The sequence below is a fragment of the Trichoplusia ni genome, chromosome 7 (assembly GCF_003590095.1).
Source record: "Trichoplusia ni isolate ovarian cell line Hi5 chromosome 7, tn1, whole genome shotgun sequence".
NCBI classification, from domain to species: Eukaryota; Metazoa; Arthropoda; class Insecta; order Lepidoptera; family Noctuidae; genus Trichoplusia; species Trichoplusia ni.
This window is the reverse complement of record NC_039484.1, coordinates 1,379,664-1,395,664: the sequence shown is the minus strand read 5'-3', so window position 1 is coordinate 1,395,664 and position 16,001 is coordinate 1,379,664. Positions and strand designations below refer to the sequence as shown.

General features: G+C 37.4%; 2 protein-coding genes across 7 annotated transcripts in view; both read left to right on the top strand.

The window, feature by feature from the left end:
- The window catches only part of LOC113495606 (protein sprint), a 31,767-nt gene extending 25,754 nt beyond the window's left edge, over nt 1–6,013 (top strand). For 4 of the 6 annotated variants that reach the window (XM_026874422.1, XM_026874419.1, XM_026874421.1 and 1 more), the window contains 7 exons: nt 817–983; nt 1,153–1,257; nt 1,576–1,761; nt 2,029–2,160; nt 2,410–2,637; nt 3,041–3,257; nt 3,518–6,013. In XM_026874422.1, the coding sequence (XP_026730223.1) occupies nt 817–983; nt 1,153–1,257; nt 1,576–1,761; nt 2,029–2,160; nt 2,410–2,637; nt 3,041–3,257; nt 3,518–3,651 (1,169 nt within the window). In that variant the 3' untranslated portion in view covers nt 3,652–6,013. The remainder of the gene's footprint in view (nt 1–816; nt 984–1,152; nt 1,258–1,575; nt 1,762–2,028; nt 2,161–2,409; nt 2,638–3,040; nt 3,258–3,517) is intronic. The other 2 variants (XM_026874420.1, XM_026874418.1) reach the window with 1 other exon arrangement.
- Nucleotides 6,014–6,420: 407 nt separating this feature from the next.
- On the top strand, nt 6,421–8,321 carry LOC113496130. The gene is made up of 3 exons (XM_026875254.1): nt 6,421–6,715; nt 7,528–7,698; nt 8,013–8,321. Exons 1-3 carry the CDS (start codon nt 6,566–6,568, stop codon nt 8,235–8,237), a joined length of 546 nt encoding a protein of 181 aa, XP_026731055.1. The 5' UTR covers nt 6,421–6,565; the 3' UTR covers nt 8,238–8,321.
- Nucleotides 8,322–16,001: the final 7,680 nt, after the last annotated feature.

Below are 16,001 nucleotides of genomic sequence, written 5' to 3'. Positions count from 1 at the left end.
TTTAACTACTCTCAGAACTAGCCCGTTTGCTCTTCTTAGCCCGTTACTAAACTATTTCATTAGTATGCTCTCATTAACAGCGTCGGGTTCTGATATTTTATCGCCTCGTGCACAAACGGCATAATAGTGTAGCAACCAAAGTTGTGTTGCCTCGTGGTTTAGTTGTTAAATATTATGCAAGCATGGTCTCATTCAATTTCATGTTTGAATATAAAATCAATGTAAGGTGTAGCTTTATATCTGTTCATTTTGGTCAACGAATCACCAGTTTTTTAAATCACAGAAATTTCTAGAAGTCTAATGTTAGATGGCGTCTGCATATACTATACGTATATTATAGAGGAACCCCCTGTATAAACGATTCCCACATTTTATAGCCTGTAATCTAGGTTATGAGGTCAGCGTTTCCTACGTGCATGTATCGTGGCTGTGTCATGCGCTACTGGCCATTTTCCTCTACACACAGAACTCTCAAAGGCAAATAGTTATGCACTTTAGATTGTGACGGTAATCATTACTATCGTTCGATTACGTATATTTAATCCATTGATTCTGAAACCACGCCCGTTCTATTTTTATCTCACTGAATATTGTATCAATGCATCACATAGATGATGATCGTTCGAAAACCGTTTTAAGTTAGACACTTTTTTCACATTTGGTGTCATGTCAACTGTATCCATTATCATTGGGCAAAGTAACCGGGTTGACCAAGTGACCATGCGTCTATAGATCATAGTGCAAAAACTATTTCATCGAGGATTTTTCACTAGTTTTTTTATACATCTCGTTATAACCATCTCCTTTTGTTTGTAGCTGCGGGAAGAGTGCGAGCTCTCCGCGGAGGTCGCACCTCACGCGGCGCCGGCGCAGCACTGCGGGCATATGCGTTGCACCTAGCTCAGGACAAGAGCACCACCTTCGCACAGAACATTGATAACTTTATCGCTTGCACTCTGGATTCAAAGGAGGCTTGTCCACAGGTGAGACATAAATATACTTTACTTTATATACTTAATAGAAACTTTAGACTGTCAGTTTAATAGACTTGATGATTTCAGTCACTGAATTATATAATACCTAAAAATACTGGACTTGCAAAAAACGTTGTAATTGAAAAGGTATTTATAAAGGGATACGTTTTGTTTACAGATCATGATGCGCAACATAAGACAATTCATGTCTGGAATGAAGAACTATTTAGTCAAGCACGGCGAGAGAGAGTTTGAGAAAGAAGTGGAAAAAGAACGCCTCAAGGTGACCAAAGTCAAATATTTACTAAATTAAAGTTTGTAGTTGGATTCTATTTGATATATTAATACTTTTTAAACGAGATAAGAGAAATTTCAAGAGTGTGTTTTTAAGGTTATTTTAGAAGGTGAAGGTCAATTTAAATATACGTACATGACGCAACTTGAAATTTTGTGTTTATAATATCTTTAAAAACATATAAGGATTTTCTTCGGCCTGGTATCATACAAGGAAATTCCCAACCCCTTTCTCAAGTACTGAGACGTTCCATGAGGCTTATAACCCATTCGAAACAGAAATCTAATTTCGACCTTTCTGCCGTAGCTCAAGCCAACTGAGTTCCTGAACTTGGACGCGATCTTGGAAGGCGTCATGCACCGACTGGTGGTTAGACCGCTGCGAGCTCGTCTCTACTCGCTGTTAGCTGCGTGGCACGCCGCCGATGTACGTCGACTGCACGCTGCGATTGAACGCGCTCAACATGCCACGCCTTTGCAGCTGGGGATCAAGGTGTGTATTACGAAAAGACCTGGAGAAAACTTAGGACCTAGTTATAGCTATAACTATAGACTGGAAAAGATTCAACAAATATATATGCCAATCTTAAATGTCGGCAAAACATAAGAATTCCATGTATCGTCATTCTATTATAGTTCGACGACTGTGTTAAGTCTTCTGATGTCAAAAAACGCACCGATGATGATAATATAATTATAGAATTTGGCAAATATTTTACCCATGTAACTTAAATGCTAAATATCGTTGATCTATTTTTAGGAATCAACTAAAGTACCATCTTCAGCGGTATTAGCCGTGATTTCGAAGAATTTCCTGAAGATGCAGGAGGCCGACTCCCCGTTGGACAAACTGGAAAACCTTCTAGCTGCCATATCTGTTATGTTTAATGCTGTAAGTATCACCAGCTAAAGTATTAAAGTCGTCGTCATAAGATTCCCTTATTTCTTTGAAGTATAAAGGGTATTTAGATTGCCGTCCATTGTCATTCGTAGCACGGACTACACTAACTCTTTTGGCACAGGATTTTTTCGGACCGAAATCATAATGGTAGTTTTTTGACAGCATTTATAATTCGTCAAAGCTTATTTGATGAAGAAAACCTTCTAAGAACCTAGAGTATAACAAGTAACTTTTTAACAGATTCGTGGAGAGCGCAGTGTTGGTGCGGACGACCTGCTCCCCGTCCTCGCATGGACCATCGCCCGTTCACGTCTGGTCTGCGCGGAGCTCGAAGCTGAACTGATGGCGGGGCTGCTACCAGCGGCACTGCTGGCTGGAGAAGGTGGCTACTACCTGACTGCCCTGTTCTCCGCGGTAGCTGTCTTGAAGAGATTAGCGCCAGAGCAGCAGCAGGATAGCACTTCACCGGTAAGCTTCAACTTATTTCGTTTAAAGACTTTTATGAGGTTCCTTTAATTAAAAGACACTTTATTTTTACGGGTTAAGGGAATGTTAGATTGGTTACTGATTATTCCTGGTTGATTCCGAAAACTACATACTTTCAAAGTCAAGTTTTGAAGTTTTGTCAGAAAAGAAGCCACTATTGCAACATGGCATTGCACTGCTATCATATTATAATAAACTGCTTTTTTTTAAAGATCCTTCTTGGTGTATATTAATTTCATCATTTTTCTCAGGACTTACTTTGAGAACATTATTAATGGTTTCTTAGGTTTATGCGAATATTAGACATTGAAATAAAATTACTTTTACGGATTTTATCGCGGTTGAATTTTAGTTATTAAATTACTAGATATATCTGTATCTCTAGCAGTGGCGTCGCGGCTCGGTGGACACGGGCCGCGAGCAGTGCCCGGTGGCGGTGGTCCGCGTGGTGCTGCCGGACGAGTGCCGCGGCTCCATCCGGCGCGTGCCCGTCCCGTGCCGGCCCGGCGCGCGCGCCCGCGACCTCTGCCGGGCGCTGGCACATGCCGCCGCTATCACCAACCCGCAAGACTACGCCTTGTTCGCGCTACATGACGGTCATGGTATGTATTGATTTTTTAAGAGGTATTATAGACTCGTGAATAGAAATAGATTTTGAAATTTAAAATATGTATAAAATAGGGTCTAATTTTTAAGGCCATCTAAATTTATAACTGCTCTACAGCATTAGCAATACGCAACAAAGCTTTATCACTAAACTTATTTAAAATCAGTTTAATCACGTCTCACTTGTCTCTTCTGAATTTAACTTTTTATAAATATTTTATTATAGATTAAAATCAACTTCATTAACTTGTTACAGAAACAATGCTGAATGAAAACGATTGCCCTCAAGAGGTTATGTCGGAGAAGAGCGGACAGAACTTCACGCTAGCATACAGAAGAATAGACGCTAAGATCGCCTGGCCGCAGCAGGCCATGCTCTCCTATCCCTAACCTGCTACTTCTATTTAAGACTTTAAAGCGACAGAAATCTCTTAGCAATAGAAACGTCAAGAACAAAACACGCTCGTTTTCAATTCAACGAAACAATAATGGGATCGAATGAATATAATATATTTTTATCACGTAAACAATAATAAAAGTGATATTTTATTCAACTGATTTTGTAAGTGCTAACGTTTTCTAAGCTTACCTTACTTATAAGTACATCGCTTATAGGCAGTATTTTTAAAGCATCGCTACTCAATGAGCATACTAATGTCATGTATCTGTAGCTTTTTTACTCAGTAATATTAAGTACCTAATTAATAAATTATAATCTGACTGAACTTTCGGGATACGACTCCCAAATTTTGTACATTTTGTATCGTGTGGGGAGTTATCATTTGACGTTTGAATGTGATGTATGGATAAAGTGTTCACCATTTTTTTTTTTGTTTTTATAATAATTTGTAGCAAGTACCTACCTGTGTGCATCAATTCAGATGTTCAGCTCGACTAAACGAAGCTGCCTTATAAAGACAGTGTTTACGTCATCAAGTGTGCGTTTGTGTATGTTCCTAAAAATTCGACGCGTAGGTACACTGAATAAACTCACCAAATTGTTGTTTTTAGTTTAATAAAATTTAAGTATTTCTTTGAACATTTCTAGTGGTAAAATTTACTTTTGAAGTATCTATACATATTTTTAACTCTTACTAACTTGTTTATGAACTGTGATGTTAATCGTATTAATTAGTAATACTGTAAGGTTTTGTATTAATTTTTGTATATTCGTAGAGCTGTTTCTTAATATAATTTATTTATATGTAACTTTAAGGTAAATAACCAAAACGTTGAAGCGATAATGGGTAAATTATAGCGACTATGCAGAATTCGTAAAGTATCAAAATAAATTCTTGATCGTAGGAAAGAAAACACTTAAAAAACATATAAAAATATACTGCTAAGTCACTCGCTAGTATTTACCCGTTATTTGAACGTATTCAGATGAAGCATTGGCTTACCATACTTATCATAATCATCAATATTTTTGTAGTTCATATTTATGTATGTTACATAAACATCAAAACAGTTTTAGTAGTTATCAAAATTGTAACGATTTGGAGAAGTGTGTACCAGAACAATACTTTATAGCCGCATACTCTATTTTAAGTATATTCCATTTCAATTCCATACTTATATGTCATTAATCATTTAACCTACGCAAATATATTGAATGGTTTCCAATAAATCTTCTCTTAATTGCATGCATTTCTATTACGAAACATTCTTCGCTACAATTATTTATAAGTACCGTATCATTATATACTGGTTTATTTAAATATATTCATCATATTCTTAGCATTCTCATTACTCTTTCTAATAAGCCCTGAACTCGATTTGCAATCTTATTTATTCAATATTAATCCTTATGTAGAATGCCGTAAGATCGAAAATTAAATAAACCCCTCATATTTTCATGTATTTTTAACTGACTTCTTTATATGAAGACCAATGAGATCTTTACTCCATACAGGTATATACCCAGCATTTATTGAACTACTGCCATGTACTTTTATTTTCTCTAACACACTAATAATTAAATATGGAATAAAGTTACCATGAAGTCGTGCTGTCTTCGTCGTTTCGCTTAATTATAACAAGGACAGCATCATTGTGACTTTGATCATAAGTCTTACATAACAGTTGAAACTTGATTCGTATTTTCATGGATAATTTCTGACTGAGAGAGGCTGGGAATGCTCCCTGCGGCTTACTTATAGCAGGTATCTCCTATTATGTAGTTTTCTAATGAGTCGATTTTATATTTGTATTCATTTTTTTACACAAACCTATATATATTCACTACCGCGCTATATATATCGCCGTATTCTTTGTTTGACTCACGAGCATGGTCCCGATTTCATAGATTAAAAGCTTTGGAAGACAGACGTCACACTCATTTTTAAGGTGGTTTAGGCCCCAGTCTAATATAATGCAGCATGCAACGCATCACTAGGCAATACTTTTAAAAACTAAAGTCGGTGACGTATCTGTTCCACATATAACCTCAAAATACTAGCCAGCTCATAACCATCTACGTCATCATCATCGTCATCCTAGCCTTTTTCCAACCATGTTGGGTTCGGCAACGAGTCTAACCCTTTAAAAAACATTTCTCCAAAATTCGTACATATAACATTAGTCAGTGGGCGAAAGGTGATTCTGAATATGTGAGCGGCGCACGCGCAGTGTATGGCGCGCCATTTTGTATTTATTACGTCACTCTTATTAACGTTAGTTGTAAAACACGTGTATTGTGTTTGATTTTCAGTCATAATGTGAAGGAGTAAATGAATTTTTACCAAATTTAGTAAATGTGTTTTATTTGTATTTTTTTTAGACTTTCGTAGCAGTAAGAATCATTAATCTTAAAAATATACACTTATCTTTTTTTTTTAACTGGAAGCAGAGCATTACAAAAGTGAAGTACAGACGGATATTACATTAAATTAAAAAAAATACTAAGCTAATGCCTATGAGCATTTGCATGGAGAGTGGTCTAATAAAAAGTATACCGTGAAAAAAAACTTTGATGAGCTAGCTTATTAAAATATTGTTTAGTAAATATAACATGCATTATTTTTTAAGGACCTCATTAACAGGGATTCAAAATCAGTAAATAAAGGCTACGCATCAATTGCAAAATAATCTAGTTACTTTATTATGTAAATATGAATCAGTAAGATAATTTGGAAAGTTCTACACAAGAAAGCAACATACAGAAAATCGCTTTATATGTATTTAATACACACAGTATTTGCTGCAACCATAGAAACAACTACCGTACCATTGCTATGATACCATCGACCACGCTTCGCACTCAATCCGATACCTTCGTAAAGTCAGCAGGCAACTAAACGCAATGCAAGCCAACTACCCTAAAAAGTTACCTAAACCCATTTGGGACCGAGTGCATTTACAATATCCAGTCAGGAAATACCCTGAGACAGGGGTTTCCAGTGAATTCATCGGAAGAAAATGGAGGGACCAACCAGAAGTCATTATGGACAAGGTATAATTCAAAGTTTATATTTTAATAATGTTTTTTATTTAAAATCATTGTCATTTATGAGTAATAGTCTAACGCAACTATTGACTGCACGTATAGCCGAGTGAATGAGGTCACCACGCCAAACCAACTGAGCGTGGCGTTTCGCGGGATCGATCTTCGCGGAGGACAAGCATTTGTGTGATCTACGAATGCTTCGCCTAAGTCTGGGTGTTTGGGAACCCCCGCGACACAATCACCAAGTTTCTTAATGCAGCAACCTTTTATTTAACTTTCCATTCGTGTTATATGCTAATTTGTTATAAAGTGTATCATAATGAACTGGACATGTGGGTGTTGGAGTTAAATAAACTAAGGATACCGTACAAATGGGTTTAAGATACAACAAATTTGTTGGGTAACAAATAAATTTAAGGGTCGACCAAAGTGGTCGGGCTTGACCCAGAAATTGATGACCGTTACAAACATTACTTATACTCGATCTTTATTTTTAGTATTTATTGTTAAAGCGACACCAATAATACATCATCTGTGAATATTTTGACTGTCTATCTATCTAGTTAAGTTCATAAGGTACTGCTGACTGAAGGACGGAAAAAGACAGACAGCGGTGCCTCAGTAATAGGGTTCCTTTTTTAACCCTTTGGTACGGAAGCATTTATTAAGAATTGAAGTTTAAGTGGTAGATATTTATGAAACTTTTTCTCAAGTCTTTGATCCTCTAGTCGTTACTGATCACAAAAATAGCAAAAATATTCGTTGAAAGTTGAATCCATAATGAAAATTTAAACATGTACTTATTTCATCATCCTTAGAAAACACCGATCGAGGAAATAAAGAACTATTTCCAAGATTACAACGTAACGAAACAGCTGACAAGATCTCAAACTACCGAACACTATAACTTCAAACTCCCTGAAACTAAGAGGTTTAACAAACATACTTCATGCACTGAAAATGAGTATGTTTATCCGCAGAGCAGAAGGGTACGTATTGCAGCGAATATGGTAATATAGGTACCTTAATTATAACAATTTTGACACTACAAAGGGACATTTTTTTTTTAATTAAGTGGAAGTTTCAATTTAACATGTAAGTAGGTACCTAATTAGATTGATTGCCTAAATTGTGATTATTGCATTAATTAATTTGTCTGGAATTTAGTAATTGCAAGATAAGTAATACCATCTGGCTGGGTTGTTGATTGTTTCGTCACATGGAATCGTCGAATGGTTAGCTTTTTGGTAAATCTGGAACCAGTCATTTCAAAAAAACGGTTTCCTGTAAATATTTATTTCAGATTGAAGATCGAGTCCCACAATTGTCAGCACACGGCACAACAGAAATGCGAGAACGTTATACACCACCAGTGATACCGTCGCGACTGGTGACGGACAAAGACCAATATAAACTTCCAACAAAAATTCCACTTTATCCAGTAAGTAATTATAAGCTTTATTCCGAGGGTAAAAGCTCTTCGTTTTCAGAGTCTAACCAATTGCCTATTCTGGGTTTTTTGGATTGATTATGAGCGTTAAATTAGGTCATATTCTTATAGACTAACTAGCTGTTACCCGCGACTTCGTTCCCGTGGGTAGAAGAAGATATAAGTTATGATTTATACCCGTCCTGTTTTTTTCACATTTTCCATTGTATCTTCGCTCCTATTAGTCGCAGCGTGATGGTTTATAGCCTAAAGCCTTCCTTGATTAATGGTCTATTCAACACAAAAATATTTTTTTAATTTGTACCAGTAGTTCCTGAGATTAGCACGTTCAAACAAACAAACTCTTCAGCTTTATATATTAGTATAGATATAGATAAAAGAACATATAAAATTATGTTTTTATATTATTATATTTAATTACTATATTTAAACATTTAGTTACTCATCTTTTGTGTTCATTTATCAATACTCATAGCTTCCCGTTGAGCCGAGTTGGCACAAAGAACTGGAGCCCTTAGACACCATACATGAGGGCTTCGAGAAGTACTTGGACCCCTATCTGACGACCAGTAGGCTCCACCATCGACCATATACTGCTGATCAACTGGCGAGGCCGTCCAACTCAAAGGATATCGTCACTTATTATACTTTTAAGGATATGCCTTGGGTAAGAACTTATGTACCGCGAAACCGAGTCTTCGACAGATATTAAAATAAAAGCAAAGTACCTAGCTTTAGTTACTCCTAAGCTACCTGCATGTTAAAATTGGTTCAGCTATTTCAGAGATAAGCCAAAAAAAAACAGAGTAACACACTTATATTATGTACTCACATGCAAGTAGTAAAAATGGTTTTACTACATCCTCTCCAATGGTAAATATATGTATAGATAACCAACAAACTTGTTGTCAAAATGATAATAAATTAACTGTACGTGTGATACCTACTACTAAAGGAATATTAAAATTGTTTAAGCAAGACAGCTCACTACAAAATTTGTATGAAATATGATAATACAACGACTACAATTTTGTTTTAAATGTTTGTAGAACTGGTACTCTTTTTTCTTTCAAGAAGCGTGTAAAAATTCTTTTATTTTTTAGACAAGGACACCAAAGCCTCAAACTGAATGGCGACTTCCAGTGAGCCGTCCAAATTCAGTTTACGACAGAGAAAAGTTTAAAGAAGGTTTCAGAGAAATACGTACGCACAATAAACTACAATTTGTACCTGGGTAAGTATGATTTTTTGTAGGTTAATCATCATCATCCTAGCCTTTTTTTTACCATGTTGAGGTCAGCTTCCATTTTAACCGGATGCAGCTACAGTGTTTTACAAGGAGCGTCTGCCATCTGACCTCCTCAACACGGCCAACACGATACCCCTTATTCAGACTAACAAAGATGTGTAAAAAACACCCGGTACCGAGACCGATCGTCACCCATCTAACGACCGACTCCAGGAAATGTAAACCTGTGATTGATCAATTTGTGCAGTGGTTTAGCTACAAGCTCCTCTAAAGATTAATAATAATTACTTTTTGACATTCTACACCAGAACCTCTTTGATTTTTCTTTAGGACTTTTCGGACGGAGGCAAGGGACAACTACATTGCACCCTTAAACAATCCAGCATCTCAAATACACAATTACGAGGAAGAGGCTAGAAGTTACTATGAGAAATCTTTGTCACAACTGGCGACTAACATACCTGAAGAGTATATTGCTTTCCAAAAAGAATATCAGACGGAAAACTCTGTGGTCGGCTCTAGAAGACCGATATGTGGTGTGATAGACCAGTTTGCGGAGAAGAACAAAAGGCTGGAAAGAAAAAGTGTACATATAGGATAGATTAAGAATAATTTAGCCATAAAATAATGGAACAGTTTTTTGTCTTATTTTGACTATCTTGGATGTACCAAAAACTGAATCGAATGTGTCTACGCCGTACCAACGCCTAGTGATTTTTAATAGCAACAAGTTGCACGTTTCCTGAAATGCTATCAATTAATCTTTATATTTTATTTTTTTTACGTCCACCCGCACATCTTCGACATTTTTAGTTAGTTAAAATTTGTACACGGTTGCGTCGCCAGCAAGATTGCTTTTCGTTTTGTAATTTCCAATTTTGTGAAGATTAAAAGCTATAATTGAAGAAACTGAGATTTTATTATTAAAACTTCCAAAATGTCCAGTACGAGACATTAAATTGGCGACCGTGACAGGACACAATTGCAATATTCGGATCGATTACGAAGACAAAGGAATTCTCATCACAAAGGAATCTACCAAAGATTCATCGTGGAGGACTACAGACGCAAGAACACTATATCAGAAGACAACTTAGCCAGCCAGGTCGGCCAGCAGATCGCGCCGCGCCCAGCCTTAGTTTCTACTACGTCGAGGTTCACCGTCAGCCTGCCACGTCAGTTCGAGAATTTTGTCAACGTCTGCGAGCAACACGTGTACCTATCAATGCCACAGCCACCAGCGAGGACCAGTGCAGTCGGAAGCTGTCGCCTCGCCTATCAGTTAAGTGCCATTTCCTACAAGCATTACCTAAACTTATTTTTCCCATCAACAAGGTCGCTGTTTGGTACAATCCACTTGTGTAATTCTTTAGCTTAACAAGGTATCTAGCTATTTTCAGGCTTATTTCTGGTAAATTGTCTATATATTTTCTAAAATAGTGAAGTTAAAATCAATAGTGTAGGGTGTAATACCCACGTGGTCAATTGTAAAATCGTAAATTCATTAGCATAACAGTAAATTCATAAAAATATATTAATAAATGAATAATAATCGAGTGTCTAAACACCCATTATTAATTACATTACAGATATTTTATTCTACTAGGTAATCTGAAGGTTTAAACTTAGCCAATCTCGTAAAAGTTCGTGCCATTATTCTAGTTCACATTATTTCAATAGTTTTGGCCGACTATTTCAGCGTCTGCGTCACAGCCTGACGCTGACCACCGCTAGTCGCGTTCGGGCGTCGACACATCGGCACTTCACCGCGCCGAGCCGTCGCCGCGCAGCTGCCGCTCGGTTACCGCGAGGCTGCGTTCGGGCCCAGGTGTCGCCGAAGGAGTATCAGATAAGAGTTGAACATATAACTTCATTCCTTCATTTTGCATTGGTGTTTAGATTACTCGATCAATTCTAGTATTTTTTATATAGTTTTGATTGCAAGTTTATTGTTTGTTGTTGCTACTATTCATCAATAAACAATATGTCTTTAAGCGAGGATAAAGACAGTAATGCAAAACAATTGAAGGAACTATATGCTAAACGTAGCTCGGTCAAAGGTCGTTTAACGAAATTTAAAAAACATTTAGATGTAGTATGTTCTTCAAAATTATCAAAAATGCAAGTCAAAGAATTAGAAATTAGTATTGATAAAATACGAGCTATGTCTAGCAAATTCGATGAACTACAGGCTCAAATTGAGGTTATTAATTGTGATAATATGGACTCTGAGATCGATGAACGTGATGAAATTGAGCAAATCTTCATCTCACATCTGGCAATTGCTGAAGAGCAACTTGACAAGTATAAGGCTACTCCTCACCATTCTGATTCACACAATTTATCACAATGTCATCACGATCAGACATCGCAGTGTCATCACATTGATTTTAAATTACCACAAATACAAATTACAAAGTTCAATGGCGAATATTTCCGCTGGCTTGAGTTTCGGGATACCTATTTGTCACTTATTCACAACAACGAGCGTATCAAGCCTATTCATAAGTTCCATTATTTAGTATCGTATCTCGAAAGTGAAGCCGCACGAATTATTTCTAACTTAGAGATTTGCGCAGTCAATTATGAAACTGCGTGGCAGCTTCTGTGTGATCGGTACGACAACAAGCGCCAACTCATAAATCAACACCTCAATTCATTGTTATATTTTAAACCAACCGAGCAACAAAACAAACGTGAAACAAGCAAATCATTGAGGTTTCTAGTTGATCACGTAACAAAAAATCTGCGAGCACTGTCAAGTTTAGCCAAACAAGATGAACTATTAGATATGATAATCATTAAAATGCTTATACCTAAATTAGACAATCATACGGCTATGAAGTGGGAAGAGCATCGTAATTGTTTGTCCGATCTCCCCACTCTAAAGGACTTCAATAAGTTCCTAAACGATCGTGCTGATGTTTTAGAAACATTGTCCCAAAACAAGTCTGACACACTCGAGACTACACAACCACGCCAAAATAATAAAAATAATTCTCGCATTGCTAAGTCGTTTTCATCTACAGTTCAGAACACCGGCTCTGTCACTAGGCACTGCGTTGCCTGTAAAGGTGACCACTGGATATACGACTGCCCTACATTCCTAGCGAAAAGTGTTCAGGAACGACGTGATGAAGCATTTAAGTTGCACTTATGTTCCAATTGTTTACGAATTGGGCATCATGCACGCGATTGCAAGTTGGGTCCCTGTCGTCAGTGCAAGCGTAGACACAATTCACTCTTGCATTTACCTAATTCAAATAATTCTAGCACAAGTAATTCTAGTACAGTCAGCGGCAATAGCCCTAACTCAGATCGTGGTTTTAGTGAAATATCAGTCAACAATTCAACAAGTGATAATTTCGTACAAAATTATATCCTTTTGTCAACAGCCATGGTGAACGTTATAAATCCTCAAACAAATAAACAATTTCGAGTTCGCGCTTTATTAGACTGTGGAAGTCAATCTTCATTTATCAGCCAGTCGCTCATGAACAAGCTTTCATTACAGGTATGTGCCATAAACACTATAAACGTTATTGGCATAGGCAACAACTTAGCGGAACATGTAAACAAAAGTTGCATTGCCGGGTTAAATTCTGTTGACAATGAATACAGTGTCGTACAATCATTTTATGTACTTAACCAATTAACAGGTGCTATTCCTAAACAATCCATAGATATTAGTCAACTAAATATTCCAAGAGACATTCAGTTAGCTGATCCTAATTTTAATCAGCCTTCGGCCATAGACATCCTGATCGGTGCGGACCTATTTTGGGACCTTTTAGGATGTGATCAGCTAGCATTAGGTCATAACATGCCCAAGCTACGTAGCTCAAAGCTAGGTTGGCTAGTCGCCGGCCCTATTTCTAAAGGGTTCAGGAATCGTTCGTCACCTAAAACCATTCCGTGTCATGTTTCAATCAATGATAGTGACGAATGCAATAATTCCGATATTAATTCTCAATTGACAAAGTTTTGGGAACTGGAGCAAGTTCCAGACAAGCAATATTTCAGTAAAATTGAGCAGGCTTGTGAAGACCACTTTTATCGAAACACTTATCGTTTAGAATCTGGCAGATTTTGTGTTAGGCTGCCACTAATTGATACTCCAGATTGTTTAGGAGATTCTTACGCAATGGCAAAAACCCGATTATTATACCTAGAAAAACGTTTCCGTAAGAATCCAGAATTAAGATTACAATATTCAAATTTCATTCAAGAATATCTAGACCTAGGCCATTTAGAGGAATGCCCGATTGTACATTCCGTTCCATCCTATTATCTTTGCCATCATGCAGTGTTTAAACAAAATAGCGAAACGACAAAGACACGTGTTGTCTTTGATGGATCGGCACGAACTTCCTCAGGTTTCTCTCTGAACGACCTACAGATGGTTGGTCCCAATGTGCAAGACTCAATCTTTTCTATTTTGATTCGAGCTCGTCAGTATAGATACATTTTGACAGCGGATATTGAAAAATTTTTTAGGATGGTTGAACTAGACGAACGTGACCGTAATTTTCAATTAATACTTTGGAGAAGTCATGAGTCAAATCCTATCAAAACTTTACGTCTAAAAACCGTCACTTATGGTCTCGCAAGTGCTACATATTTAAGCACCAAGTGTTTGTCAGTGTTGGCAGAGGATTGCGATGATCAGCTTATAAGTAACATAATTAAACACGACCATTATGTCGATGATTTGGTTACTGGATCCAACAATGAGTCCGAGTTGTTGTACATTCAGCGCAAGGTGTCGGACACTCTAAAATCTGGAGGGTTCAAACTACGTAAATTCAGATCGAATTTACCAAGTATTTTGTCATCGTCGGTGATTGATCCAAATGACAAGGTTAGTTTAAGCGAATCCACTAATACTTTAGGATTAAATTGGAATCCTAAAACCGATATGTTTCAAATATCAATTGTTATACCTAATAAAAATGATGTAGTCACCAAGCGGTTTATACTGTCTACATCATTCAAAATTTTTGATCCTCTTGGACTTCTTAGTCCATGCGTGATTATACCTAAAATGTTACTTCAGTCATTATGGCTCAATAAAAGGAGCTGGGATGAGACAGTTAGCTCCGATATTTTGGAAACCTGGAACAAATTCATCAACGATTTACATTTTTTATCAAATCTACAGATCCCGCGGTTGACGCTATGCGAAGATCCAAGTCATATAGAAATACATACCTTTAGCGATGCTTCCCAAGTCGCTTATGGTGCATGTGTGTACCTGCGGTTACACAACTTAGCTGGTGAGGTCAAGGTTAACTTGCTGTGTGCTAAGTCTAAAGTGGCGCCGTTGAAGCCGACGACAATACCGCGTCTAGAGCTTTGTGCCGCTCTACTGGCTGCAAAATTGTGCAAGGCAGTTACCTGTTCTCTGCGATGTGAGGTTAATCGCATCATTCATTGGTGCGATTCTAGCGTTGTCCTCAGCTGGTTGAATGGTAACTCTGCAAGGTTAAAAACATTTGTAGCAAATAGGGTTGCCGAAATTAATGAACTCACCAACAGTTCGTCGTGGCGCTATGTGTCGACTGATCAGAATCCGGCTGACCTGATCTCAAGAGGCGTAAGCCCACATCAAATTGTCAATTTCAATTTATGGTGGTCAGGTCCAAATTTTCTAACACAGTCTGAATCTGGTTGGCCCTATTTAAACAAATTATTAAATGAAACAGAATTACCTGAAATGAAATCCTCTTCCGCTGTTGTCCAGGAACCTGTAACAGAGATTCTGAAAATAGATAAGTTTTCATCGTTCTTAAAATTGAGACGCATATTTGCATACGTAAATAGATTCATACACAACATAAGACTAAAAAATCCGAAAGATAAGTTACTCGGAAGGTTTAGTGTCAGTGAATTGGAGTCATCATTTATTAGCCTTTGTAAAATTGCTCAGCAAACTTCATTTGCTGCAGAGTACAACACTTTGTTAAAAAATAAAACACTATGTAGAAAGTCATCTCTTTTATCACTTTCACCCTTTCTGGACGATGACAAGGTAATAAGAGTCGGTGGTAGACTAGAATTATCAAATTATAATTATGCCAAAAAACATCCCATACTTTTACACGCCTCTCATCCTTTCACTAAACTGTATTTCAGACATGAACATTTACAGAACATGCATGCCGGGCCTCAACTGTTGCTGGCATGTGTAAGAGAAACTGTGTGGCCTGTAAACGGTAGGCATTTGGCCCGCCGCACGGTGCATGATTGTGTCAGATGTAAACGTATTCAAGGAAAAACATTAACTCCCATGATGGGAAACTTACCTGCACAACGCATCACACCCGATTTTCCATTTCGTACGGTTGGCGTTGACTTCGCTGGTCCGTTTCTCACGATTAATAGAAAGGGTCGAGGTGCACGACTAACTAAAACCTATTTGTGTTTGTTTGTATGTTTTCGCTATAAATGTCTGCACCTGGAAGCCGTCAGTGATTTGTCTAAAGACGCGTTCATTATGACATTACGCAGATTCATATCGCGACGAGGTAAGCCAGCGGAGATATTTTGTGATAACGGCCGCAACTTCGTTGCAGCCGCTAAGGAAATAGGCC